The 27,373-nt window shown below is 49.7% G+C and overlaps 2 protein-coding genes across 2 annotated transcripts in view; one reads left to right on the top strand and one right to left on the bottom strand.

The window, feature by feature from the left end:
• The window catches only part of SLC35B2 (solute carrier family 35 member B2), a 16,607-nt gene extending 6,687 nt beyond the window's left edge, over positions 1-9,920 (top strand). The window contains exons 2-4 of the mRNA XM_066595219.1: positions 5,575-5,765; positions 6,089-6,246; positions 8,701-9,920. Of these exons, the coding sequence (XP_066451316.1) occupies positions 5,575-5,765; positions 6,089-6,246; positions 8,701-9,639 (1,288 nt within the window). The 3' untranslated portion in view covers positions 9,640-9,920. The remainder of the gene's footprint in view (positions 1-5,574; positions 5,766-6,088; positions 6,247-8,700) is intronic.
• Positions 9,921-19,224: 9,304 nt separating this feature from the next.
• On the bottom strand, positions 19,225-23,736 carry HSP90AB1 (heat shock protein 90 alpha family class B member 1). Its single transcript, XM_066595218.1, has 12 exons — positions 23,583-23,736; positions 23,063-23,209; positions 22,779-22,985; positions 22,529-22,688; positions 22,266-22,399; positions 21,863-22,168; positions 21,614-21,779; positions 21,204-21,394; positions 20,931-21,078; positions 20,581-20,849; positions 19,865-20,198; positions 19,225-19,754 (listed from the first exon to the last, which is right to left on the bottom strand). Exons 1-12 carry the CDS (start codon positions 23,730-23,732, stop codon positions 19,645-19,647), a joined length of 2,322 nt encoding a protein of 773 aa, XP_066451315.1. The 5' UTR covers positions 23,733-23,736; the 3' UTR covers positions 19,225-19,644.
• Between the last annotated feature and the right edge of the window lie 3,637 nt (positions 23,737-27,373).

Raw genomic sequence — 27,373 nt, 5'->3', positions numbered from 1 at the left:
TAGGAGGCAGTATTATAGTAGTTATATTCTTGTGCATAGAGAGCAGTATTATAGTAGTTATATTCTTGTACATAGGGGGCAGTATTATAGTAGTTATATTCTTGTACATAGGAGCAGTATTATAGTAGTTATATTCTTGTACATTAGGGGGCAGTATTATAGCAGGTACATTCCTGTCCATAGGGGGCAGTATTATAGTAGTTATATTCTAGTACATAGGGGACAGTATTATAGTAGTTATATTCTTGTGCATAGAGAGCAGTATTATAGTAGTTATATTCTTGTACATAGGGGGCAGTATTATAGTAGTTATATTCTTGTGCATAGAGAGCAGTATTATAGTAGTTATATTCTTGTACATAGGGGGCAGTATTATAGTAGTTATATTCTAGTACATAGGAGCAGTATTATAGTAGTTATATTCTTGTACACAGGAGGCAGTATTATAGTAGTTATATTCTTGTACACAGGAGGCAGTATTATAGTAGTTATATTCTTGTACACAGGGGGCAGTATTATAGTAGTTATAGTCTTGTCCATAGGGGGCAGTATTATAGTAGTTATATTCTTGTACATAGGGAGCAGTATTATAGTAGTTATAGTCTTGTACATAGGGGGCAGTATTATAGTAGTTATATTCTTGTCCATGGGCAGTATTATAGTAGTTATATTCTTGTACATAGGGGGCAGCATTATAGTAGTTATATTCTTGTACATAGGGGCAGTATTATAGAAGTTATATTCTTGTACATAGGGGGCAGTATTATAGTAGTTATATTCTTGTACATAGGGGGCAGTATTATAGTAGTTATATTCTTGTACATAGGAGGCAGTATTATAGTAGTTATATTCTTGTACACAGGAGGCAGTATTATAGTAGTTATATTCTTGTACACAGGAGGCAGTATTATAGTAGTTATATTCTTGTACACAGGGGGCAGTATTATAGTAGTTATATTCTTGTACACAGGGGGCAGTATTATAGTAGTTATAGTCTTGTCCATAGGGGGCAGTATTATAGTAGTTATATTCTTGTACATAGGGAGCAGTATTATAGTAGTTATAGTCTTGTACACAGGGGGCAGTATTATAGTAGTTATATTCTTGTACACAGGGGGCAGTATTATAGTAGTTATATTCTTGTACATAGGGGGCAGTATTATAGTAGTTATATTCTTGTACATAGGGGGGCAGTATTATAGTAGTTGTCGTCTTGTACATAGGGGGGCAGTATTATAGTAGTTGTCGTCTTGTACATAGGGGGGCAGTATTATAGTAGTTGTCGTCTTGTACATAGGGGGGCAGTATTATAGTAGTTGTCGTCTTGTACATAGGGGGGCAGTATTATAGTAGTTGTCGTCTTGTACATAGGGGGGCAGTATTATAGTAGTTGTCGTCTTGTACATAGGGGGGCAGTATTATAGTAGTTATATTCTTGTACATAGGGGGGCAGTATTATAGTAGTTATATTCTTGTCCACGGCGGGGGAGGGGCGCTATTGGAGCAGCTGTCGTCTTGTCCACGGCGGGGGGGGGGGCTATTGAAGCAGCTGTCTTCTTGTCCACGGCGGGGGGGGGGGGGCTATTGGAGCAGCTGTCTTCTTGTCCACGGCGGGGGGGCTATTGGAGCAGCTGTCTTCTTGTCCACGGCGGGGGGCACTATTGGAGCAGCTGTCTTTTTGTCCACGGCGGGGGGGGGGGCGCTATTGGAGCAGCTGTCTTTTTGTCCACGGCGGGGGGGGGGGGCGCTATTGGAGCAGCTGTCTTCTTGTCCACGGTGGGGGGGGGGGCGCTATTGGAGCAGCTGTCTTCTTGTCCACGGCGGGGGGGGGCGCTATTGGAGCAGCTATCTTCTTGTCCACGGTGGGGGGGGGGTGCTATTGGAGCAGCTGTCTTCTTGTCCACGGCGGGGGGGGGGGGGGCGCTATTGGAGCAGCTGTCTTCTTGTCCACGGCGGGGGGGGGGGGCGCTATTGGAGCAGCTGTCTTCTTGTCCACGGCGGGGGGGGGGGGGCGCTATTGAGCAGCTGTCTTCTTGTCCACGGCGGGGGGGGGGGGGGCGCTATTGGAGCAGCTGTCTTCTTGTCCACGGCGGGGGGGGGCGCTATTGGAGCAGCTGTCTTCTTGTCCACGGCGGGGGGGGGGGGCGCTATTGGAGCAGCTGTCTTCTTGTCCACGGCGGGGGGGGGGGCGCTATTGGAGCAGCTGTCTTCTTGTCCACGGCGGGGGGGGGGGCGCTATTGGAGCAGCTGTCTTCTTGTCCACGGCGGGGGCGCTATTGGAGCAGCTGTCTTCTTGTCCACGGCAGGGGGGGCGCTATTGGAGCAGCTGTCTTCTTGTCCACGGCGGGGGGGGCGCTATTGGAGCAGCTGTCTTCTTGTTCACGGCGGGGGGGGCGCTATTGGAGCAGCTGTCTTCTTGTCCACGGCGGGGGGGGCGCTATTGGAGCAGCTGTCTTCTTGTCCACGGCGGGGGGGGGGCGCTATTGGAGCAGCTGTCTTCTTGTCCACGGCGGGGGGGCGCTATTGGAGCAGCTGTCTTCTTGTCCACGGCGGGGGGGGGCGCTATTGGAGCAGCTGTCTTCTTGTCCACGGCGGGGGGGGGCGCTATTGGAGCAGCTGTCTTCTTGTCCACGGCGGGGCGGCGCTATTGGAGCAGCTGTCTTCTTGTCCACGGCGGGGCAGTACTGATATGAATCGTGTATTCTATGAGCGGAAGAAAAGATTGACAGGCCTCGGCTAAAAAGCTGAAGATGAGTTGCACCTTTCAGCACGACGACCCAAAGCCGACTTCCAAGTCACCAAGAGAACGGCGGAAGCAGAAGATAAGATCTGGAATGACCCAACCAGAACCCCGACCTGAATGCCATTGAGGATCTGTGGGTGACCTGAAGAGGGCGCTACACATGAGATGCCCACGCAGTCTGACAGACTTGGAGCACTTTAACAAGGAAGAGCGGGCAAATATTTCCAAGTCAAGTTGTGCCATGCCGATAGACACCGACCCAAAAAGACTGAATGCCGCCATCGTTTAGGGTGCGCATATTGATGCAATGTTCTTATTTTTTAATTTTCCACCCTAAATGATTTCAGTCGGTTTTCCGATGGATCGTACCAATACGGGTCACATTGTGGGGGAGATCAAATCTGAAACTATTCATCGTATTTTTATTTTTTTCCACCTCTCGCACTCCGCCCTCTGCGCACCGCGGTGAAATAAGTTACTTTGTGTGCGGGGGGGGGGGGGGGGGGGGGCAGTACTATATTTTGTGAGCAATATGTCTGCTCTACATCGCCTGAGTTAAAAGGACGTATTGTGGAGATGTCCGGCTCTGATCCTCTGCCGGTATGTTGGGACGTTCCCCTCGGCGGCAGCCAAACGTTTCTTGGAGTTTCACCAAGTGGATGTATCCTCACTGAAGGGCCCTGGCACTGAAAGGGTGTTCCGCCCCGAAAGAGGGGGCGATTGGTTTTACAAACTGCTTTCAGGAGAATCTTATTGGCTTATGTAGCGATGCAAAAAGGGGGAAAACCCCTGCCGTTGAAGGGGTTAATAGACGGACGAGCCGTGATGCATTATAATGTCCTCTGTTTCCGGGGTCTCACATGAGTTGTGTCTCTGGGCTGATATCCGCCCTGTAGCTGCAGATAACCTCTTATCTCCAACCGCTCTGAGGACATAGCAGATCTGGCAGAACGGTCTTGTTGCCCCGAGCAACCAATCGCCGCGCAGCTTTCACTGTACCGCAGCATTAAGGCAAATATTACTGAGGGCAACAAACTGGTGTTCTTTCTAGACAGTTCTGATAATTGAGGATTTCAGACTTATTAATTATGTGCCCCCTAATCAGTGAAACCTCTGTGGCCCCCATCACCAGCCCTGGCGCCTGTATCTCCTGCCCTGCAGCCCCTCACTCTGATACTGGGACCCTAAAATTGCCCAGGGCATGGGGCAACAGGTGAGGGCAGGAAACGTTCAGTGTAAGAGGTACAAAATGTCAGTAAGGCCATGTTTTCAGTGCGCCAGGGACGAGGCTGTTGGTATCGGTAATGATGGCACGTACGTATCATTGGCAGTGGAGAGGGACTGTTGGGGTCATTCCAGGACGGGGGGGGGGGGGGGGGGGACACACCCGACCATCGCCGATATTTATTTATTCTTTCCAACTAAATTTTTAACCCTTGTGCAATACTAAGTGTATATAACAATAAGGTGACCAGATTTCCCCACGGTCACAGCGGGGGGGAGGGGTGTGGTCAGGGGCGGGGCTTACCGCCATGTGTTGCCTCTGTCGTTTTATAAAAAGTACAGCGCCGGTTAAAAAAAAAAAACGGAGTAAATACCGCGGCATCTCATCCACAAAACTGTCAAAGTCCGTGCCGTTGGTGCGAATTGTGACTGAAAATTAGCCGTGTATCCACAACTGATGTCATACTATGCGGCGCTCCCCCTCACCTCCTCCTTAGGCCTTCTGCTGTCAGCGCTCCTGCCTTCTGGTTCCCACCAGCCTGCAGTGATCTCGCCTGTCCAGCAGCGCTGCACCTGATGAGGGAAACCTGCGGAGGAGGTGAGGGGGAGCGCCACATAGCATGACATCAGCGGCTTGGACATTCCGCAGCATGTCAGCAACGTGTAAATATACCGTAAGTCTGTTTGATTATACTGCCACGTGCAGAGTGGCCTCATTAGTAATAGTGTCCCCCTTAGTGGCCTCAGTAGTAATGGGGTCCCCCACAGTGGATCCCAGTAGTAATACGATTACTACTGACGCTGATATAGGGAACACTATTATTAGTTATAATGCCCCTTATATCGACCCCTGTAGTAACAGTGACAGTAGTAGGGCCCCCATGAAACATATACTTGCCCTCTTGAGTACATTGTTATATCGGTTGATGTATGGGACTGACGTTTTGAAGGGACTATAGTTGTCATCTTATAGGATTCTCAGGAAAAGGACATTACCGTTTTGGACAGAGTTCATTCTACTTCAGACGGCTTTAGTTCCAAGTCTTTCAGAACCAAGATTTTTGGCTGTAAAACGACACCAGAATCGTGTCTGTAGCGCCGATAGAACCTGAGCTACAGCTGTTTGAATTGGAGTTGGAAATACTGAATTTCCAGCTGTTTGTTCCCCTCTCCTCTGATCTATCTGTGACTCTCCTGTCCCAGGGGAGGGTGACTTGGACCTTTTGTTCATGTTATCACCCCTTCCTTATCAGTGGGAGAGCATATTTACTCTGATTATCACATTTAACCCCTTTAACTTGTATTGGAATTACTGTGTTATGGAAAATGTTACAAGTCTACGTATCCGAGATATGAATCATTAAAAATGATGGTTCTTAGTGATCTTCGGAAAATTGACCCCCTTTGTATTTCTTGACCCCGTGACCTGATGGGTCTGAAGACTAAGATTCTTATATACGTTCTGGTAATTAAAGTGGCAAACTTTTGTAAAAATCCGGGATGTTGGGGTGATTTATTCTGGAATGACCCTCCTTTGTAGTCACCCCAAGTGTTGGTGTGCTGGAGGTTGTAGTACATCCTGTGTAACCTTCTCTCATCTCCCCCAGGTGTCTGCTCCTCCTCGTTATCCTCCTGGGCGTGTCCGCTGAAGAGCCGCCCCCCGCGGCCCCCGCTCAGGACACATGGACAGAATTCTGGCTGGTGCGGTTTATCGTGAATATCGCTGGTTACGGGACCATCCTCATACCAGGCTGCCTGCTCATACAGTACCTCAAACGGCGCAACTACCTGGAGACGGGTAAGTAGTGTAGGAGCCACGTATGATTTGGGTATCCTTTCACACTTGTCATGTGCTGGTGCATACCTGCGCCCATCGTCTTGTCGTGCCAATGTGCCGCGGCGCCCGTTGTCTCATGTTGCATGCCTCATATGCAGCGCCATTGCTCTCAGCACGTTTTCTCGTACAAGCGTGTATATATGGTGCCTGCAGACTCCTCATATCTCTGGTGATGTCACCGATGGAGAAGCTGCGACCGTGATACATTAGGGCTCCAGTTTGTCGCCGCCGTTTACATATAAACTCTGTAATTTGTATATTCTTCTCCTTCTGTCGTCCCGCAGGTCGGGGGATCTGTTTCCCCTTGGTGAAGTCTTGTGTATTCGGACATGAGTCAAAGTCACTGGCAGCCGATGACCCTTCATCCAGCACCCGCGTAGATGGGGACCCCTCCACCACACAGCAAGCCTTTAAACTGCTCTTCTGTGCGGCCGGCCTCCAGGTAAAAGATGGCGCCGCTGCTCTATAACTGAGTCCGAGACAAGTTGTCATCTTGGGTAACCCATATTGAGAAATGGAGACCCGGGCAGCAAGCTATGTGTTGGGGCGCATGGGTAAAACACTGGGTGCCCAACAGCCTTCTACCCATCCGTGTGATGCTGGCTCTGGCAGGCAGAGACCGCGTATGGACAGCGAGTGTGCTGTGCATGACCACGTATATCATGCACGCTATGTTATGCAGCGTGACTGTCTTTTTTTTTTTTTTTTGCTCTGTTTCATGGCTGGGTGGCATATTAATTGCTGCCCATACACAATGTATTCCATATGGAAAGCATTGCGAATGCTGCCCATACAAAAGTATAGGGTTCTCGCTAGGTGGTACGCTGAGAAATTGAGCATGCTACGATCTTTTTTTTTTCTGCGCGAATCGACATGCAGGGTTTACGTTCTCACGGTCATACGTTGCGTGCCTAATATGCGATTAAAAACATGTCCGTGAACATGAGCCCTTACACTGATTGTAGACCTCAGTGTGAACCATCAGCTTCGTCCAGGGGCATTCTTTTGTAATTCTCAATAAACCATTATTTAATGATCATCCCTGCAGTCCTGTCTTGGGTTTGATATATCGGTTGACGTATGGGACTGACGTTTTTGATGGGACTAGAAGTCTTTCAGAACTAAGATTTTTGGCTGTAAAATGACACCAGAATCGTGTCCGTAGCGCTGATAGAACCCGAGCCACAGCCGTTTGAATTGGAGTTGGAAATACTGAATTTCCAGCTGTTTGTTTTCCTCTGTTCTGATCTATCTGTGACTCTCCTGTCCCAGGGGAGGGTAACTTGGACCTTTTGTTCATGCTATCACCCCTTCCTTATCAGTGGGAGAGCATATTTACTCTGATTATCACATTTTTTGGATGTTTTTTCCTTTCCCCATAAAAGGGGTGAGAAAATGAGCACTCCCTCTCCTAATCCCTCCTCTACGCCCCTTAACTCCACATATGCCACAGTCATTATTGACCGTAGTTATGATGCTCATAGTGCAGGGGGGTGTTTTTTATACATTCAGACAGTGTCATCAGACTAAGCTGAATGCTCTGTACGCCCTATCCCATAGAGATCAATGGGAGCCGTGTGTACAGTCTTCAGTCTGATAACACGGTCCCCATGCTGCTTGCATGATCCACACAAGTTTGAATGATTAGTTTTTACCCAAAAAAGTAAATGTTTGTTTTTTTTAATACAATGCTTTGGGGTTCTCATAGGGAAGGTATAGATATATAATGTGTGCGTAACTCTCGGTGCCTGCTCTGTCACCCCGAAAGTCACCATGTTATCAGACTGAAGGCTGTGTGCATGCGCTCCTATGGATCCCTATAGCAGTGAGCGCACACAGCCATCAGCTTTCAGTCTGATGACACGGTCTGCATGCGAGCATCGTAAGGCAGGTAGGTATAAAGAATACCTCCCTGCACTCCTGGGAACCTGCTCTATGATCAGAACTTAGTTTATGGTGCTCCTAGCCGGTGACAGGTTCCCTTTAAATATTGCAAAAATAAGAAGCAAAAACTCTCCACATAATTGGTAACGCCACGTATCTAACAATCTGCTATAAAGTATTACATCGTTCATCCAGCGCAGGAAATTCCCTTTAAAAAAAGGAATTGCAGGTAATTAAGTCATATATATATATACCTCATAACAATGCCAATAAAAACTACAAGTCCTCCTGCAAAAAACAAGCCCTCATACAGCCTTAAATGCTCTGTTCTTGGAATGTGGTGACGAACAAAAAACACTCTCTTGCACAATATAAAAGACTTTTTTGTTTTGTTTAACAAAAGTCGTAAAACATAATAAAATCTCTATAAGGCCGCCTGCACACGGGCGGAAATCCCGCCACTGAATGTTTGCATAGGAGTGCATTACAATACGCACTCCTATGCAGACGGCCGCGCGAAATCTCGTGCGGCAAACAAACCGCGGCATGTCCAAACCGGGGCACGCACTCACCCGGCCGCCAGCTCCGGTCTGCGCATGCGCCGCAGCCAGCACATGAAAGAGCCGGGGCCGCCAGGCGCAGGTAAGTACGCGCTCGTCCCTGCAGGCTCTCGGGTCGGGTCCCGCGGCGAGAATTCTCTCTGCCGGATCCGACCCGCTCGTCTGCAGGCGGCCTTAATGTGGTGTTGTCATAATTGTAATGACCCGTAGAATAAAGGTAATGTAATATTTATTGCACATGGTGTACGCCGTAAAAAAATAAATCCCCTAAAACTACGTTGAAATAGTTTTGTGTGTTTTTAATTTTCCCATAAGGCTACACAATATGGCGTAGTGAAGGCACGGGGCTGACCATGGTGGTTAAGAAAAGGGGGAGCTCCTTCTGTCAGCTCATTGGGGCTGATGCGATGCCATCAGCCAGTCGCACTCACGCTTCCTCATTGTCTTCACAGATCTCTTACCTGACCTGGGGTGTCTTACAAGAGCGAGTGATGACCCGGACTTACTCCTCCGTGGAGCCCGGAAGTCCAGGGGAGAAGTTTAGAGACTCTCAGTTCTTGGTCTTCATGAACCGTATCTTGGCTTTCACTGTGGCTGGGATTTACTGCGCTCTCACCAAGCAGCCGCGCCACGGGGCGCCCATGTACAAATACTCCTTCGCGTCTCTCTCCAACATCCTGAGCAGCTGGTGTCAGTACGAAGCGCTCAAGTTCATCAGTTTTCCCACGCAGGTCTTGGCCAAAGCTTCCAAAGTCATCCCAGTCATGTTGATGGGTAAACTGGTCTCGCACAAGAGCTACGAATACTGGGAGTACTTTACTGCTGTCCTCATATCGGTCGGGGTCAGCATGTTCTTACTGTCCAATGGGGGAGGTCACCGGGCTTCTGGGGTCACCACCTTCTCTGGCGTGATCATCTTGGCGGGATACATTGTGTTCGACAGCTTCACCTCCAACTGGCAAGACTCTCTCTTCAAGTACAAGATGTCCTCCGTGCAGATGATGTTCGGCGTCAACCTTTTCTCCTGCCTCTTCACAGTCTTCTCTCTGCTGGAACAGGGGGCTTTGCAAGATGCCATCCACTTCATGTCCCGGCACCCAGACTTCGCTTTTCACGCCGCTCTCCTGTCTGTCTGCTCGGCTTTTGGCCAACTCTTCATATTTTATACCATAAACAAGTTTGGGGCCGCCATTTTTACCATCATAATGACTCTACGCCAGGCGTTGGCCATCCTCTTGTCTTGTTTACTCTACGGCCACCCGGTCACCCCAGTGGGAGCGGTGGGAGTCGCCGTGGTGTTTCTTGCCTTATTCCTCCGTGTCTATGCGAGGGGTAGGATGAAGAAGAAGGGCAAGAAGGCGGCAGACACCCCAGTGATTGAGAAGGTCTAATCGGGCTGTGGTGATCACTGCCGTCATTGACCCATAACCCGGGGTCTTGTGTCTGAGACGGACAGACCGCTGAAATCTCCACCGCCGGAGCTTTTCTCTACATTATCTTACTGGAGAGTTGCAGTGCGTTTACTGCCGGGTGGATCTAGCCGCCGTCCAGTCTCTCTCGCTAGGATAGAAGCCAAGGACAGCCGGATGTTTGGGAAGATATTTGTGATTCCTTTCTCGTTTTTGTATTCAGGACTGGAATGTTCTCGTTATTATTAAACGGTACATTTACATTTTTTGATCATTTTGTAAAAAAAAAAAAATTGCATTGAATCTCAGAAGCATTTTTGTAAAGTAAGGGCAGGAAGAGTCCAACCGTGGAGGTCTGAATTCGGAAAGCTCTGCAAAACCACAGGGAGTAAGGGTTAAAAATATGATAATGTGCATGGCCTGAAGTAGTTGTGAGACATGCAGAAAATGCTAAATGCTCGATGTTGCCGAAAAGCTAGAAGGTAGTGACATCACTGAGAATGGAGCCTATCCATATACTAGAGAGCAGCAGTGACATCACTGAGAATGGAGCCTATCCATATACTAGAGAGCAGCAGTGACATCACTGAGAATGGAGCCTATCCATATACTAGAGAGCAGCAGTGACATCACTGAGAATGGAGCCTATCCATATACTAGAGAGCATCAGCGACCGGTGATAATGCAGCCTATCCATCTCTAAAGAGCAGCGGTGACATCAGTGATAATGCAGGCTATCCATAGACTAGAGAGCAGCGGTGACATCACTGACAATGGAGCCTATCCATATACAAGAGAGCAGCGATGACCTAACTAAGAATGCAGAGTATTGCCTAGAGAGCCGCGGTAACATCAGTGATAATGCAGACTATCCATAGACTAGAGAGCAGTGATGGCATAACTAAGAATGCAGAGTATTGACTAAGAGCAGCGGTGACATCACTGAGAATGAAGTCTATGGACTAGAGAGCAGCTGTGACATCAGTGATAATGCAGACTATCCATCACTAAAGAGCAGCGGTGACATCAGTGATAATGCAGACTATCCATAGACTAGAGAGCAGCGATGACATCACTGAGAATGGAGCCTATTGACTGGAAAGCAGCGGTAACATCACTGAGAATGCAGACTATCCATAGACTAGAGAGCAGCGGTGACCTTACTGAGAATGGAGCCTATTGACTACAGAGCAGCGGTGACATCGCTGAGAATGGAGTCTATGGACTAGAGAGCAGCGGTGACATCAGTGATAATGCAGACTATCCATAGACTAGAGCGCAGCGGTGACCTCACCGAGAATGGAGCCTATAGACTAGAGAGCAGCGGTGACCTCACTGAGACTGGAGCCTATTAACTAGAGAGCAGCGGTGACCTCAGTGATAATGCAGACTATCCATAGACTAGAGAGCAGCGGTGACATCACTGAGAATGCAGTCTATGGACTAGAGAGCAGCGGTGACATCACTGTGAGCATACTATTACGTTATTATTTCACAGGGACTGATTTATAGCATGCAGAAGAGCAGCAACGGAAATTTCCGGTCGTAATAAGGGATGTCCCGATCTTCTAGGTGACGTCACCAGACTGTCATTATAAATGTCAACACTCAAGAGTGATAGAGCCGCTCCTCAGCATTCCAGACCGGAGGAGGGGACTGTTATCTGCGTCTCCCAGCACGTGGGTGCAATATATCCTGAGGACAGCTTTCTCAGATCAGGAGACAACTATAACGTTGCCATGGCACACAAAGCAGGCAATGTGCCGCATCTCAGCGGTGACCTGCACTGGCTGTCCGTTATGACCGCACTGCAGCCGTGAGCTGCAATGGCTGTCGGTCATCTGCATTAGACAATTCGTCGCACTCTAAAAGCTGTAATTGCTGTCCATAGACCTCAAGCAATGTGCAGCACTCTAATCTGTGTCAATCATCAGCACCTGAGCATGTACAGTGGTGAGGGGTAATTACCGTCGCTCATTAGCAGCGATGTAGTGTAATGCCCATCAATCATCAGCGTCTGGGCATACACAGCACTCTAGTGAGGAGGGGTAATCACTGTCAGCCCTCAGGATCAGAATGTGTCCTGCACCCTGATGTTAATCATTGACGGTCGTTACCGCTCATCAGCAGAGAATGCACCGCACCCCACTGATGACCGCTAATGACTGTCAATCATCAGCAGACAATGTATGTAACAGGCTGCCCATAAACATCGCACAACATATAGCAGCACTCTAGTTAACAGCTGTCAGTCATCAGAAAATCAGCCGCACTCTAGTTATAGGACGTAGTTCCTGCCAATCGGCACCAGTCTACAGCACTCTAGTGATTGGCTGTCAGCCGCCCGTGTCGGGCCTGTAGGGAGCTGGAGAGTCTGGGGTGTATAAGAAGGATGGAGGCCTCTTTTACAGGAGCGCATATCGGTCGTCCGTTTTCACGCTATATATACGCTATGTTTGGGGGGGGGAAAAAATGGTGAACGGGCAGGCAAATCAAACGTTTGTGCGCCCGTTCATATGACCTGGTGAGGCCGGCGCAAATGCGCTGACTTTAGCAGGCCATCTCCCATTTCCCCTCCCTCCCCATCGCAGGCTTACCCTTTCTTCCTCCCCGCTCGATCTGTGCAATGGGAGGGGGCGGAGCTAAGCACCGATCCGCCTCGCCTCCCATTGATGGATATGGACAAGGGGCGGGGGCCGGCACTTAGCTCCTCCCATGCCCTGACCCTTGTCTATAGTCTCAATAGTAGGGAAGATCAGCTCTTAACCCCGCCCCATCCCATTGCACAGACCGAGCGGAGAGGAAGACAAGTAAGGCTGCGCGGGGGAAGGGGAGGAGAATAGAGGGAGGGAGTTTAGCAGCCACGTTGCTAAACTCTCTCCCACCTGCGGCCGCTGCCATGGGTTCCAGAACTATGTTTTTGGCCCGACGTAAAAACGCCCGGCGTTATATTGGCCGGCCGGGCGTTTTTACGTCTCACATGTACGCCCATGTGATCTGATGCATTGACATCCAATGCATCAGAGCACAGCGCATATCAGATCACAGCTTGGAAACGGCCGGCCGACCTGCGCTCGTGCGAAATAAGCCCGAGTCATATAAAAAGGTCGCCCGGTTCTGTAAACACGTATTCCTCCTTCATCTGAGATAATGGAGGGCGACTCCTCATCCTGGATTTGTAGAGTGGAGAGCAGCAATGAAGAGTCCCCCCGCTGGAGGACCCAGCTCATCCATATAGCACATGCAGCGCTGTGTAATACTTCATTTCCCCTGTGGAGGCGCTGCTACCTTATTCCCCCTCAGACTTGGAGGTTGAACACAATGTAATCGGCTGATTTGTTGCAATGATTTCTGCAACTAAAAATGAGTTTGAGTCCTGTGACTGACTTACCTCTCAACCTTCAAAAAGGGGCAATCCCTGCAATGGACTGTAGCAAACGTTAAGTGATAAGCTCCGCCTCTAACCCCACCCCTAGAGCTGTTCTGTCCTTGATGGTTGGCATTTATAATCACAGTCTGGGCTGTTGACTTCACCTAGAAGATTAGGATGACCTCCCTCATAGCAGGGTTTATTACTATTCCTGTTAAGCCCCCATGCAGTAAGAGCCCCCTTGTGTCCCAGATTTCATAGTGCCTTCTTTGTATGAAACACAGTAGTAGTGCCCTCCAAACACATCAAAGAAACTGAGAGTAATGCCCCACAGACACTAAGAATGCCTTCAGTTGTGCCCTCCTCATAGAAGTGCCCCCCCCCCCCCCCTTCATGGTAAAAATGCCCCTGTTGGTGCCTCACGGTAAGGATGCCCCAGTAGTAGTGCCTCATTAGCTCTTCTCGACTTATCATCTGTCCAGTTCCGACTGCTCACCTCAGAAGGAATGGCGATGAAGATGCACATCCTGTGCTGAGGGTGGTGGCAGGGCACTGTGTGGTGGCACATGGGATGTGGCTGGTGGGGGAACAGAACCCGGGACATCTCTGATGAGAGCCGAATTGTTTGGCGCCTTGGAACGGGGTTGTTGCAGTGGTAAATAAGTGGGGACACATTTATCTAACGGCCGATGGAGTAAGGCCTCATGTCCACGGGCATGTGGGGGCCCACCCCGGAATCCAACCCTGCCACCGACTGCACATACCCGGGTCTTCCTTTTTTCTGTACTGCGGATGGGTGTGGAAGTGCCGGTCGGCACACATAGGCGGTAGTTTTTTAAAAAAACTGCTTTCCCGCGGGTTGGTTGGCTTCCATTGACTTCAACGGAAGCCATCTACGTGGGAGCCGCACCGAAATGGAGCTTGCTATGTACCAAAATATCCGCAAAACAAATCCGCATGCTTGAATTCGGGTGAGGGCGCCCGTGCTGCCCTATGGGCGGCTTATATTGCAGATCTTCCTGTGGACATTGGGCCTAAGATGCGTCAGATGTACTAAGAGGCGACTTTTTTGCTCCACAATTCCGGCATAAACACTTTTATGAAATCCCCCCCATTCAGCTGTGCGGGACCCTCGCAGTAATGTCTGCTGCGTGTCAGTTCCAGAGCTGCAGTTCCATCATGTTTTATAGCGCAGCCACCTCCAGAGCAGCTGTTCACAAGTTTGCTACTTTGTCTTACTATACTAGTCCCAATTCTGCTGCTACAGTATTACTCTAGTCACATCCCAAGCTGCATTTACAGTTCTGCATTACATAGGACTTTATATTTCAGTCACTTAAGAATGAATGAGGGGAGGGGCAGCGGATGAGAATACCGGACATAATTCTTCTGCTTTAGTTATGTGATGGATTTATACAGGAACAGAAGAGAATCCTCCTATCTTTCAGTGACCTCTAGTGGCCACACAGCAGCAGTGCAGTCTGCTACCATTTTCCATAAGGGAAGCTTTCACCAGACATAGATTTCAATTCCTACCCCAATAACGGCCACAAATACGCCAAAAATAAAGTATGGAATGACGGTCTTAAGAAATCTCCCCATTGGACTTTTTGTCACAATACAGAGGCAGCATACAGTACAGGGTGGGCCATGGAAAAGTAGCCCGTCTCTAACAATACTGCAACTGAAAAATTACCAAATGGATTTTTTTCCCCCCCCCAAAGCTTTATTAATTTATTCATGTTACAACAGATCCTGGAAGTGGTTGTCGTTCTCTTCTAAGCACGTCTAAATATGTTGGCTGATACTGCCTGCAGCTCTTCAACGGTGAAGCTGTGGATAGTGTTTGTTAAGTTCAACGAGAGTATGCGGGTTATTGCAAGTTTTCTGTTGGCGCAGTGATTTCTCGTGAGTCAGGCGGGGTCTTCAGTAGACCGCTACCTCGTATTCTGTGAATTCACGTGACCTGATGAGACCGCGCTGCGTCCCTCATAAAGTGCGGCAATGGGTCCAAAAGTCATCTAGTGATCAGAGTCCGCCGTCCGACACGTTTAGCTTCCAGTTCCTGCGCACACGTTATTCAGCATGGTTTGGGGTTCAGAGATCGCAGCGCGCGCCGACACGTCGTTCGGATACACCGCCGCGCTGGGACCGTCTCGAGTTGATTTGCAATCGCTGCCTAATGTCACAGACGACTTCGGACTGACGGCGGCCTCGGTTTCTTCATGTTTCTGACAGTTCTGGTTTGGCGCCATTTCTGAAGCAGGCTCTGAATACAATGTTTAGCACCTGGGTACTTGTCGGCGAAGACCTCGTGCGTTTCCTTAATTAATCCGCTCCGCACATTGCCTTCCCCAATAACTTATTTGCTGTTACGGGAAGAAGACCGCAGAGCAGATTTATAAATGCGGTCTAAAAGAAAATATCTTTGTTGCCCATCGCAGCCAATCACAGCGCAGCTTTCGATCCTTCCACGGCGGAGGTAAAATGAAGGCTGCGTTGTGATTGGTTGGGATGGGCATTCTTTTTAGACTGCTGCCTGTATAACCCTCTTATGGAAGCAAGGCTATTTTTCCTTGGCCCGCCCTGTAGTTCATGCAATCCTGAAAATCCGTAAGTTCACCATCCTGTTCAGAGCAGCTCATATACCCCAGATGCTATAATGTAAACCAGGACGTGGAAGGGTTAATAACTATATCCGTAAGGTCACATGTCCATAACGCCGCGGACTCCCGTTATTAGGGACACTCTCCAACTTGGGACTTTCATGCTTAGTATTCTTAGATGTTCACTAACTATTCAGCAGCCTTGTACTTGTGTGACACCAAAGAGAAGGGTAAATCGCTTTACATAAAAGGTCACGGGGGTCGGACCGCCATTGGCTTTTAGCACCTATCCGAAGGACAGATCGTAAAAGTCTGATTGGTGGGAGTCTCACCGCTGAGAACCCCACCAATCCCGAGAACCCGTGCTGTCCTCTTCTGCGTCAATGTAGAAACCTTCTTTCCTCTAGACAGAGAGGGCGCCACCTCGTTACAATCCTGGGTCTAAATAGATGGAAGAGGTCTCTGTACTGCCCCCTGTGGTACCCTAATAGTAACAGTGACCCTATCAGAGTATGTACCGCTTTCTATCACTGAGCCAGTTACATATGCAGTGAAGACCCCCCAGCACCTGTAATCTCTGCTCATTGCGTAGCACAGCCTCATGAATTAAACAGCAGTCATGCTATACAAATAGTATAGCAGTGCCATGCCTCATTAGTTCAGTAACTAACACAATAGGTGATAAAGTGGGTTCTAGCACAACCCCTTTAACTTGCTGACCACTAAGGGGTCCAAGATCCTTCTGATTTGCTGTCCACTGGCTGTTGTCATGTGAAGCCCACCCACAGGAACAGAGACTTAACAGCAAGTGGGGTTGGTTTATGTGCTTAGACCCTGCTGCAACATCTAGTAAGTGATTTATCAACCCACAGAACAGCAGCCGTTCCAGACCCAACCACTCGTAAGGGACGGTGCCATACCTTGATTTTCTGGAGTCACTACTGCTGGTGGAGACCACTGATTGCGCTTGAAGCAAGAAGCCTGGGCACTGGCAGCAATCAGGATGTGTCCCATGGCCCGTCCCAAGTTAGATGTCTGGAATAGCAGCCTGAAGGTGGCTTCAGCCTGAGCACAGTCACTGAAAGCCTTCTGCAACAGCAAACCCACAGCCCTTAGGCTGGACAATCGTAGAAGCCAAATCCACACCTAAATGGTGCCTCTGATGGTGTAGATCTGCTGCGGGATTTAACCCTTATAGTTCAGAGGTTGCATTCTGCATCATAAACAGACACTGCCGATACAGAATGCAGTTCTTCCAAAAAGGTTACAGAAAACTCACATCATGGTGTGAAGAGTTCAGAAATCCCTCCAAATGCTGCAGAACTACCAGCAGTGGAAATATTACAGCATTTCTGTCATATGAAGGAAGCTTGAGGGCGCCAGGACCACTAGTGTAATAGCATCAATTGCTGCACCAAGACACATGTACTAGTGGCAGCCACTGTAGCACATGGAATTGCACCCTGACCCTAGTCAACCCCTTTAATATGGCCCTGGGAGGGGCTTCTGCACCATCTTTTAGGTCAAGGAATACTCCCATTCACTGACAGCAAGCAGTGACCCTGAAAACCACCAAAAGGTGTGTGGGGGTGGGAGTGAATTGACTCAAAGGCTTTTTCTTTACCACAATCCTTTCCTTTGAAACCAGGTTCAGGGCAGGCTAGGCGACCCCTGAAGCTACCCAGCTCTTCCAGTTACAGACAAGTCCAGAATGTGGGACTCATTTGGGGAAATACGACCCCCTGGGTCAGCGCAGCAGAGTCAGCAGCTTACAGAAGAGCCTGGAAGCACCAGCCAAGACCCCTACATACATGTGTAAGTCCAAGAACAGACTTGTGTACATGCAGTTCAGCCTACTCTTCGACTCGTCTAGCCAATTTTCTCCATTTCAGGGAAAACAAAATTCCTTCCTGAATCCAATCTGGCAACTGAAATAATCCCTGGATTATCGATCGTTCTGAAGTTATTACATGACATAATATTGTAACACTCAAGACCTCCAGACCCCTCTTTTACTCTTATCAAGTTTGCCATCACGTCACCAGGAGAGAGAGCTCCACAGTCTCACTGCTCTTACAGTAAAGAACCCCCTTCTGTGTTGCTGATGAAACCTTTCCTCTAGATGTGGAGAGCGCCCCCATTAGTCCTGAGTAGAACTAGATGATTTAGAGATCTCAGTACTGACCCCTGATAGATCTATACAGTTATTAGGTCTCCCCTCGGCCATCTTTTTCTAAAGTTAATAACCCCACTTTCTCCTAACCTCTCTGGGTATTGTAGTCCGCCCATTCCATTTATTGCTTTAGTTGCCTTCCTTTGTACTGGCTCCAGCTCTGATATGCCATTCTTCAGTACCGATGCCCAAAGCGGTCCACAATATTCCATGTGTGGTCTGACCAGCGAGTTGTAAAGAGTTAGAACAATGCTCTCATCATGCACCCCTAGACCTCTTGTGATGGTGACATGTTTCCCTGCCCACGGGCAGAACCTTACATTTATCAGTGTGACACCTCAATTGCCACTTCTCAGCCCTCAACTTACCAGATCCTCCTGAAAACACATGGTCGTGTTAAATTTACTAAATTTTGTAGAATCTGCAAATCTTGCCATACTATCCTACTAAAATATATATAAAATATGGCCGTTGTGGTGCCGCACTAGTAATGGTGCCCCTCCAATACTGCCCATTGTGGTACCGCACTAGTAATGGTGCCCCTCCAATACTGCCCATTGTGGTACCGCACTAGTAATGGTGCCCCTCCAATACTGCCCATTGTGGTACCGCACTAGTAATGGTGCCCCTCCAATACTGCCCATTGTGGTACCGCACTAGTAATGGTGCCCCTCCAATACTGCCCTTTGTGGTACCCCACTAGTAATGGTGCCCCTCCAATACTGCCCTTTGTGGTACCCCACTAGTAATGGTGCCCCTCCAATACTGCCCTTTGTGGTACCCCACTAGTAATGGTGCCCCTCCAATACTGCCCTTTGTGGTACCCCACTAGTAATAGTGACCCTCCAATACTGCCCTTTGTGGTACCCCACTAGTAATAGTGACCCTCCAATACTGCCCTTTGTGGTACCCCACTAGTAATGATGACCCTCCAATACTGCCCTTTGTGGTACCCCACTAGTAATGGTGCCCCTCCAATACTGCCCTTTGTGGTACCCCACTAGTAATGGTGCCCCTCCAATACTGCCCTTTGTGGTACCCCACTAGTAATGATGACCCTCCAATACTGCCCTTTGTTGTACCCCACTAGTAATGATGACCCTCCAATACTGCCCTTTGTGGTACCCCACTAGTAATGGTGCCCCTCCAATACTGCCCTTTGTTGTACCCCACTAGTAATGATGACCCTCCAATACTGCCCTTTGTGGTACCCCACTAGTAATGATGACCCTCCAATACTGGCCCGGGCACAGTTTCAACTGCTTTGGACAAGTTCCAGTCTAGAACTTACCTCCTCATAGAAGCTGATCAGGCTGGGTTGACAGGAGTGACCCCTCAAACCCATGCTGCTATGGCGTTCTCCAGCCATTCCCCTTGCGGTACCCCATGTGGCGGTATTGATCATGTGACGGCACAAACACTGTAAAAAGACTTTATTCTGCAGAACATAAATCCTGTAACAAAATAAAAAATAATCCTCACAAGACACAACTCAGAAGAGACTGCAAAGATTTATGAGCGTTCAAGACATTCCTGAGGGCGCTGCACAGGGCGAGGGGCAACACCCCTTGGGTCAGGGTAGGCAACAAGCTGACAGACAACGCAGCGTTACGAGTGCGCATCAGGCTGTCCGATTGTGGGGTGAAGCGGGTTATACTACAGTAGAGAGGAGATGATTCCCAGTGCAAGTAACCAGGGGCTCGCAGCAGCAACTTGTCTTGAAGCTTCCCCCTCCTCAAACAAGAACATGCCAGAAGGGGGTCCCCGATAGTGTACAGTCCAAGACTCCCCCCGAAGCAGGCTGCAGATACCAGGCTCGGGGAGACTGAGGAGGGGCATTAATCCACCTCTTCCATGCGAGAAGCATCCTCATCACCTTCCAGAGGAGGGATATCATCTGGGACGGGCGCTGCACACTCTTCCACCGTTGAGTCGTCATCATCGATGCCTGATAACAGAGACAATAGTTAAGAGGAGCTTAAATGGCACATGCACAACCTAGAGAATACGCTGGATGTGGTTGACTTCGGATTTCTGCCCTCGATGGTAGACACTTACCCAGGCCGAGTTTGATCATCCTGTAGATTCTATTGGAATGGGTCTGGGGGTCGTCCAGGGAGAAGCCAGAGGACATGAGCGCCGTCTCGAACAGCAGAACCACGAGGTCCTTGACAGCCTTGTCATTCTTGTCAGCGTCTGCCTTCTGCCGCAGAGTCTCCACGATGGGATGATCTGGGTTGATTTCTAGATGTTTCTTGGCCATCATGTAACCCATGGTGGAGTTATCACGCAGGGCCTGTGCCTTCATGATGCGCTCCATATTTGCCGTCCAGCCATAGGTACTGGTGACGATGCAGCATGGGGAGGATACCAGGCGGTTGGACACGGTCACCTGTTAAGAGGGACAACAGATCAGCAATGACAAAGTGTCCCGACTGAGTTACTATGGAAAACTGGATGATGCCAGCCTCAAGTCCAATCAAAGATAGACGGGGTTGTGCTGCCGTTTCTTAAGAACATCCCTGAATGCCTGCAGATCTCTCTAGGGGGCGATCTACATGCAAGCTTGCAGTCAATACAAAACCACTCTGCCTACACTTAAGGTACAGGGTGACAGATCAGAATCCCCTGTGCCAGACCAAGCCATTCCTAACCAATGGAAGTTGTGTATGCACACTGCAGAGAGGTGGGGTGCACCCTTAAGTCCCAAATCCTCCATTCTAAGGGTCCCCATGTGGCTCAGACCCTGCACCCCTACCAGCTTCCCTGCTCACCTTCTCCACCTTCTTGTCCAGTATTTCCTTCATCAGTTTGCACAGGGACTCAAACTTAGTCTTGTTCTCTTCCATCTTTTTCTTCTCTTCTTCGTCCTCTGGAAGCTCCAGACCTTCCTTGGTGACAGAAACTAGAGTCTTCCCGTCAAACTCCTTGAGTTGCTGGACGCAGTACTCATCGATGGGTTCCGTCATGTACACCACCTCGAAGCCGCGCTTCCTCACACGCTCCACAAAGGCGGAGTTGGCCACCTGCTCCTTGCTCTCCCCTACGGTTCCACAAGGACAGTCAGCGGCATGTAAACATGGAGGCCATGTCCTGTTATAACCGCAGCTGTGCCGTCACTCACCTGTGATGTAGTAAATGCTCTTCTGATTCTCCTTCATGCGGGACACGTACTCCGTCAGAGAGGCCATCTCGTCTCCGGTCTGGGAGGTGTGATACCTCAGGAGCTCCGACAGCTTCTTCCGGTTGGTGGAGTCTTCATGGATTCCAAGCTGAATATTAAAAAAAAAAAAAAAAAGTCAGTGCTTAACCCCTTACGGATGTGGTTTTTTTTTTTTTTTTAACGGACGCAATTCTGCTTGGCTCAACGGTGCCGCCACTCTGGTTAAGTCCTCACCTTCAGGTTCTTGGAGAAGGCCTCGTAGAACTTCTTGTAGTTCTCCTTGTCTTCTGCCAGCTCAGAGAAGAGTTCCAGACACTTCTTCACGATGTTCTTCCGGATAACCTTCAGGATCTTGCTCTGCTGCAGCATTTCTCTGGAGATGTTCAAGGGGAGATCCTCGGAGTCTACAACGCCCCGGATGAAGTCTGGAAGACAAAGACCTCATGAGCATCAACAAATTAAGCCCTACAGTACTGTTCCCAAACCTGTAGCTATCCAGATACTGCAAGACTACAACTATCAGCATGCCCTGATAGCCAAATGATGACCACTTCCTTGCCCACAGTTCTATATAGCCTCTGCTTCACTCAATCTTGTATACAATAGTGGAGTACAGGGCTCTTCTCCCGCCAGGAGGCACTTACTGAGGTACTCTGGGATCAGCTCGTCGCAGCTGTCCATGATGAAGACTCGCCGCACGTACAGCTTAATGTTGTTCTTTTTCTTCTTGTTCTCAAACAAGTCGAAGGGAGCGCGACGGGGGATGAAGAGAAGCGCCCGAAACTCCAGCTGACCCTCCACCGAGAAGTGCTGGAGAAGAAATCAAAACCATCACATCAGCACCGCTCATCCCACAGACAGCAGCCCCTCCCTTCTCCATCACCCGGTCTTACCTTTACGGCTAGGTGGTCCTCCCAGTCGTTGGTCAGACTCTTGTAGAACTCTCCATACTCCTCCTGGGTGATGTCATCGGGGTTGCGGGTCCAGATTGGTTTGGTTTTGTTCAGCTCCTCCTGGTCGATGTACTTCTCCTTGATCTTCTTAGTCTTTTTCTTCTTGTCTTTGCTCTCCTCCTCGTCATCAGAGCCCACGTCTTCTATTTTGGGCTTGTCCTCCTCACCTTCGTCTTTTTTCTCTTCCTCCTTCTCTTCCTCCTCAGCCTCATCGTCGCTGATCTCCTTCTCTCGCTCCTTCTCCAGCTGTGACACCAAACCAAAAAAAATGGGGTCAGTCAGCAGCAGATAAAGGCCCCCTGACAAGTGATTGAAGAGCGCCCCCTGAAGGATAATTACTCACGTAGAGGGTGATGGGGTACCCGATGAACTGGGAGTGCTTCTTCACCACCTCCTTCACCCGCTTCTCCTCCAGGTATTCAGTCTGGTCCTCCTTCAGGTGCAGGATGACTCTAGTGCCGCGTCCGATGGGCTCACCTGCGAAGCGCAGAACGCATCAGAGTGCGCCAAAGTTGGCATTGCCTCAATACACCAAACCCCCCAACTGCGCAGGATGTGGAGTCCTCAATGCCTACCCAGCCCCACCTCCCAGCCCCTTGTACTCACCATGGTCGATCTTGACGGTGAAGGACCCCCCTGCGGAGGACTCCCAGGCGTACTGCTCGTCGTCGTTGTGTTTGGTGATCACCACAACCTTCTCGGCTACCAGGTAAGCCGAGTAGAAACCAACACCGAACTGTCCGATCATGGAGATGTCCGCTCCAGCCTGAGGGGAGACGACAGCGCTCAGAGGAGCGGATCCTCACCACGTACCCCCCCCCCCCCCCTAGACTGAGTCACCACCGCGGCCACCTACCTGCAGCGCCTCCATGAAGGCCTTGGTTCCGGACTTGGCGATGGTTCCCAGGTTGTTGATGAGGTCGGCCTTGGTCATCCCGATGCCGGTGTCCTGCAGCGTCAGCGTGCGGTCATGCTTGTTGGGGGTGATGTCGATCTTCAGGTCTTTGCCGCTGTCCAGCTTGCACGGGTCCGTGAGAGACTCATAGCGGATCTTGTCGAGGGCCTGAAAACACACAAGAGGTCATCAACTGCCGCCGCGACGTACACGGCGCCGACCGCCCGGCGTAAGGCGCCACTCACATCGGAAGCGTTGGAGATCAGCTCCCGCAGGAAGATCTCCTTGTTGGAGTAGAAGGTGTTGATGATGAGAGACATGAGCTGCGCGATCTCCGCCTGGAAGGCGAACGTCTCCACCTCCTCCTCGCCATGATGGACTTCTTCTGGCATCTACAAGAGACGGGATACGGTCAACAGAGCGCAACGGGGTCCCAAGCAGCAGCACCCCAACTTATACTACGCCACAGCTACTAATGGCCGACCTGACCTCATCACATTGGCGCGGCCCCGCTCCCACCAAGGTGACCCCCACACCCCTAAAAAGTCCCCCCAAAAGCTCAGTTCAGGAAGTATGACAGCTGCAGTGACGTCACAAGATGGCGGCGTCCTCATTACAGGCTCTAACCACGTGCCCCATTCTCCGGCATCTGGAAGGTTCCAGCAGGAGGAGGAGCCAGCGCGGAGCCCCTTGTGGTACCCCGACATGAGAGAAGTAGCGGCCGCTATCCCCCCGCCTGCCGACCCTTCCCGGAGCCGCCGGTACCTTGTACTGTGCTGGAACCTGCGGGACTGACTGCAGCGGCCGAATGAAGGGGAGAAGTTCCGGCAGCCGGGAGTTTATATAGAGAGCGGGCGGAGCGCAGGGAACAGATCCTTCCGCCGCCCACGGACACGCCCACCGTGACTGCGCCATAGAAACCTCCCCTCATGCGTCACACAACTGGCCCGCAGTAGTGTGAGGAAGAAGAGCGGAATATGTATACTAACCCCTATATATATATATATATATACCCTATATACAGACAGGTCCACCCTATTCTATAAACACCCCGTATGGTGTGTCCGGCATATCATACGCCCTCACATAGTACACAAGGGGGCGACGGAAGAGGAGGCGCCACAATCTTATAACGGCTATCTAACGAAAATTTCTGTTGCCCATAGCAACCAATCACAGCGCAGCTTTCATTTTACCTCAGCAGTATAACAGCAACCAATCACAGCGCGGCTTTCATTTTACCTCAGCAGTATAACAGCAACCAATCACAGTGCAGCTTTATTTCACCTCAGCAGTATAATTGTAACCAATCACAGCGCAGCTTTATTTTACCTCAGCAGTATAATAGCGACCAATCACAGCGCAGCTTTATTTCACCTCAGCAGTATAATTGTAACCAATCACAGCGCAGCTTTATTTTACCTCAGCAGTATAAGAAACAACAGCCAATCACAGCGCAGCTTTCATTTTACCTCAGCAATATAAAAAATGGCTCTTGCCAACTTGTTTTTTTCACGCCATTGTGAGGCGTTTTTTATTCAAAAATGCCCCGCTTCCGTGAAATTGCGATTCTCCGGCAGGTGCTTCACACGTATCCGAGGAACGCAGGTGTTTCCCATTTCAATGGCAAACATCACATCGCACGGCGTGTAACGTCTTTAAGGTCCCCTTGAAAACAATGGGGGGAGGCGTTCCGATAAACACCAACAGATAGAACACGCTGCGACTTTCTTCCCTCGCGGCATCGCTCATGTGAATACGTCCATTAAATGAATGGAGTTTATATCCGTGCGAATTCTGTGCGTCTCGCCATGCACAAAATGCGGGCGAGATTCTCTTAGGTGAATGCAGCCTCAGGCTAGTATCACACAGGCGTGATATCATCGGGCTGATATGGTGCCATGTCCCCGCGGATGGGAGGCGGTTTTGTGCTTCAGGAAAAGTTGCGATCCTCCGACGCGACTTTCAGCCGCACCGCGGGATCGGCAAATGCGTCTCAGTGTTTTTAATGGGAAACTTTGCATCATACGCCGTGCGTTTTCCGGCCCTATTGAAAACAATGGGCGAGGCGTTCTGAGGGAACGCGCAAAGGTCGGACATGACACGGTTTTTCTCACACCACAATGCAACGCGGGGAAAAAACGCTCGTGAATAGGCGCCCGTATAATAATGGGGGTCATAGTCATGCAAGATTTGTGCGTCTCGCAACCCATACCGGTCTGCTGCTCCCGGGTGGAGCGTCACTTTAAGGCTGGGGTCACATGAGACGGAATTCTCGCGGAATAACCGCACTGAAATTCCGCAAGAATTCCGCCGGAGAAGTGCAGCTTCAAAAAGTGCGGCATTTTGCAGCGGATTTTGGAGCCGTTTCGCCGTCGGCATTCCGCTGCGGCTTTCTCTGCCCATAGAGAGGAGCGAGCCGCTGCGAATACGAAAAAACAATTGACATGCTGCGTCTTTGTTTTCCACACCGCGCGGCTTGGCTGCAGCGTGTGGACGACCACTTTGCTGGCTAACCCCAGGATTAGGAGCCGCGGGTGGAATTGCTGTGCGGACATTCCACCCCATGTGAACCCAGCCTAAATATGAATGCCCCCTCGTGTGGTGATCAATGCTGAAGAGAACTGCAGCTCTGCTATCATCCTTCAACGTAAACGCCTCGCTCGTTGCATGTACCGAGGATCACAACATTTCCGCCAACTTTAGATTTTTTTCGCCACTGTCGGTTCATGGCAACGTGTGAGTCGCAACGTAACCGCGTCCATTTATATTCTACATGGGGAAAGCAGCCATCTTTCTTTCCCATGTAGCGCATTAAGGCCGAGGTCACTGTGTAGCCCTGGGACGGTGTGATCGAGGTGCGGTTCTTGCCGCGCAGTCAAGAACCACGTAACACAAAAGGCACGCAGTTTAAGGGCCCTTTCACACGAGTGCAAGCATATTTGCGTGCATTTTTGCGGAATGAATGTTTCGTATTTGCTCGTACTGTACCTTTTGCGCGCGCAAGTCGCGCCCAATTGCCCACGTAAAAAATACCTCACCAATGCTCCCAGCCATTGAAATGGCCAAATGCTTTAATGAGTGCCAGATGTGCGCAGGAAAATTATTATTCCACACGCAACTACAGAATTCCACACGCAAAATACACGCTTGTGAATGAACCTACTGAAATCCATGGATTCTCTTTTCTGTGTGTTGTGCGCGCAAATTTTACGTGCACAAATACTCGCATAAATACACCCATCTGAAGGAGCCCTTACTGTGGAGCTCCACCTGTACTAGCTGCGGGAGCGCTACATCTGTACATATCCTTGTGGTCTGTTCAGATAGTGCGGTTCTTGTAACCATGGTGGACCAAACCATTAGACATTATACCTCTCTAGACTTGTCATGGTGGGGGAAAATAGAGGGTTCCAGATGTTAAGATGCCCCTACATGGTGGAGGTCGCTAGATGGTTGAGGCACCAAGATGGTGGAAGTCCTCAAGGTGATGAAGGTCCTTACATGGTGGAGGTTTGTAGATGATGGAAGCCTCTAGATGGTGGAGGTTCTTGGGTGATGAATGCCTTTACTAAGATAATGCGGTGTCTAAATGATTAAGGCACCTTGTTGGTTGGGGTCCCTACATGGGGGCACCTAGATGGTTGGGGTCTCTAGATGGAGGCACCTAGATGGTTGGGGTCCGTAGATGAAGGCACCTAGATGGTTGGGGTCCCTAGATAGAGGCACCTAGATGGTTGGGGTCCGTAGATGGAGGCACCTAGATGGTTGGGGTCCCTAGATGGATGCACCTAGATGGTTGTGGTCCCTAGATGGAAGCACCTAGATGGTTTGGGTCCCTAGATGGAGGCACCTAGATGGTTGGGGTCCCTAGATGGAGGCACCTAGATGGTTGAGGTCCCTAGATGGAGGCACCTAGATGGTTGGGGTCCGTAGATGGAGGCACCTAGATAGTTGGGGTCCCTAGATGGAGGCACCTAGATGCTGGAAGCCCGAGAGGGTGTAGGTCCACAGGTAGTGAAAGCTCTTAGATAGTACAGGTCACTAAATGGTGGAGGTCCCTAAATGATAAAAGCTACTAGATAATGGAGGTCTATAGCTGATGGAAGTCTCTAAATAGTGACAGCTCTTAGATGTTGGTAGTCCCTCTGAGATGGAAGCCCCTAAATTGTGGAGGCACCTAGAAGGTGGAAGTTGAAAGGTGGTGGAAGTCTTTAGATCATGGGGTGTCTAGGTAGTGGAAAAATCTAGATGGTGGAGGCCTTTAAATGGAGGTCTCTAGATGTTGAAAGCCCCGAGAAGGCTCGAGTAGTGGTCTTTAGATGATGGTGGCTCCTAAATTATAAAAAACCATAGACTGGTTCCACACTACCAAGAAACTTGTAGGAGATTTGTGCATTGAGAGAAGCACAAATACGAACCCCATTCTTTTGAATGGAGTCATATACATGAGCGATGCGGTGTGGGAAAAAATCGCTGCATGTCCTATCTTTTCGCGTTCCTTGAAACGCATCGCCCATTGTTTTCAGTGGGACAGTAAAACACATTGCACAGCA

Source organism: Eleutherodactylus coqui, chromosome 3 (genome assembly GCF_035609145.1).
Source record: "Eleutherodactylus coqui strain aEleCoq1 chromosome 3, aEleCoq1.hap1, whole genome shotgun sequence".
Taxonomy (NCBI): Eukaryota; Metazoa; Chordata; class Amphibia; order Anura; family Eleutherodactylidae; genus Eleutherodactylus; species Eleutherodactylus coqui.
Note: the sequence above shows the minus strand (reverse complement) of the source record. Positions and strands in the feature narration are given on the sequence as shown.

Coding starts and splice junctions, on each gene's coding strand:
- HSP90AB1 (XM_066595218.1), bottom strand. CDS start 23,732: ATGGCGCAGTCACGGTGGGCGTGTCCGTGGGCGGCGGAAGGATCTGTT. Junction 23,210..23,582: donor AGGTTCCAGCACAGTACAAG/GTACCGGCGGCT, acceptor CGTCTCTTGTAG/ATGCCAGAAGAAGTCCATCA. Junction 22,400..22,528: donor CACCGTCAAGATCGACCATG/GTGAGTACAAGG, acceptor TGCGCTTCGCAG/GTGAGCCCATCGGACGCGGC.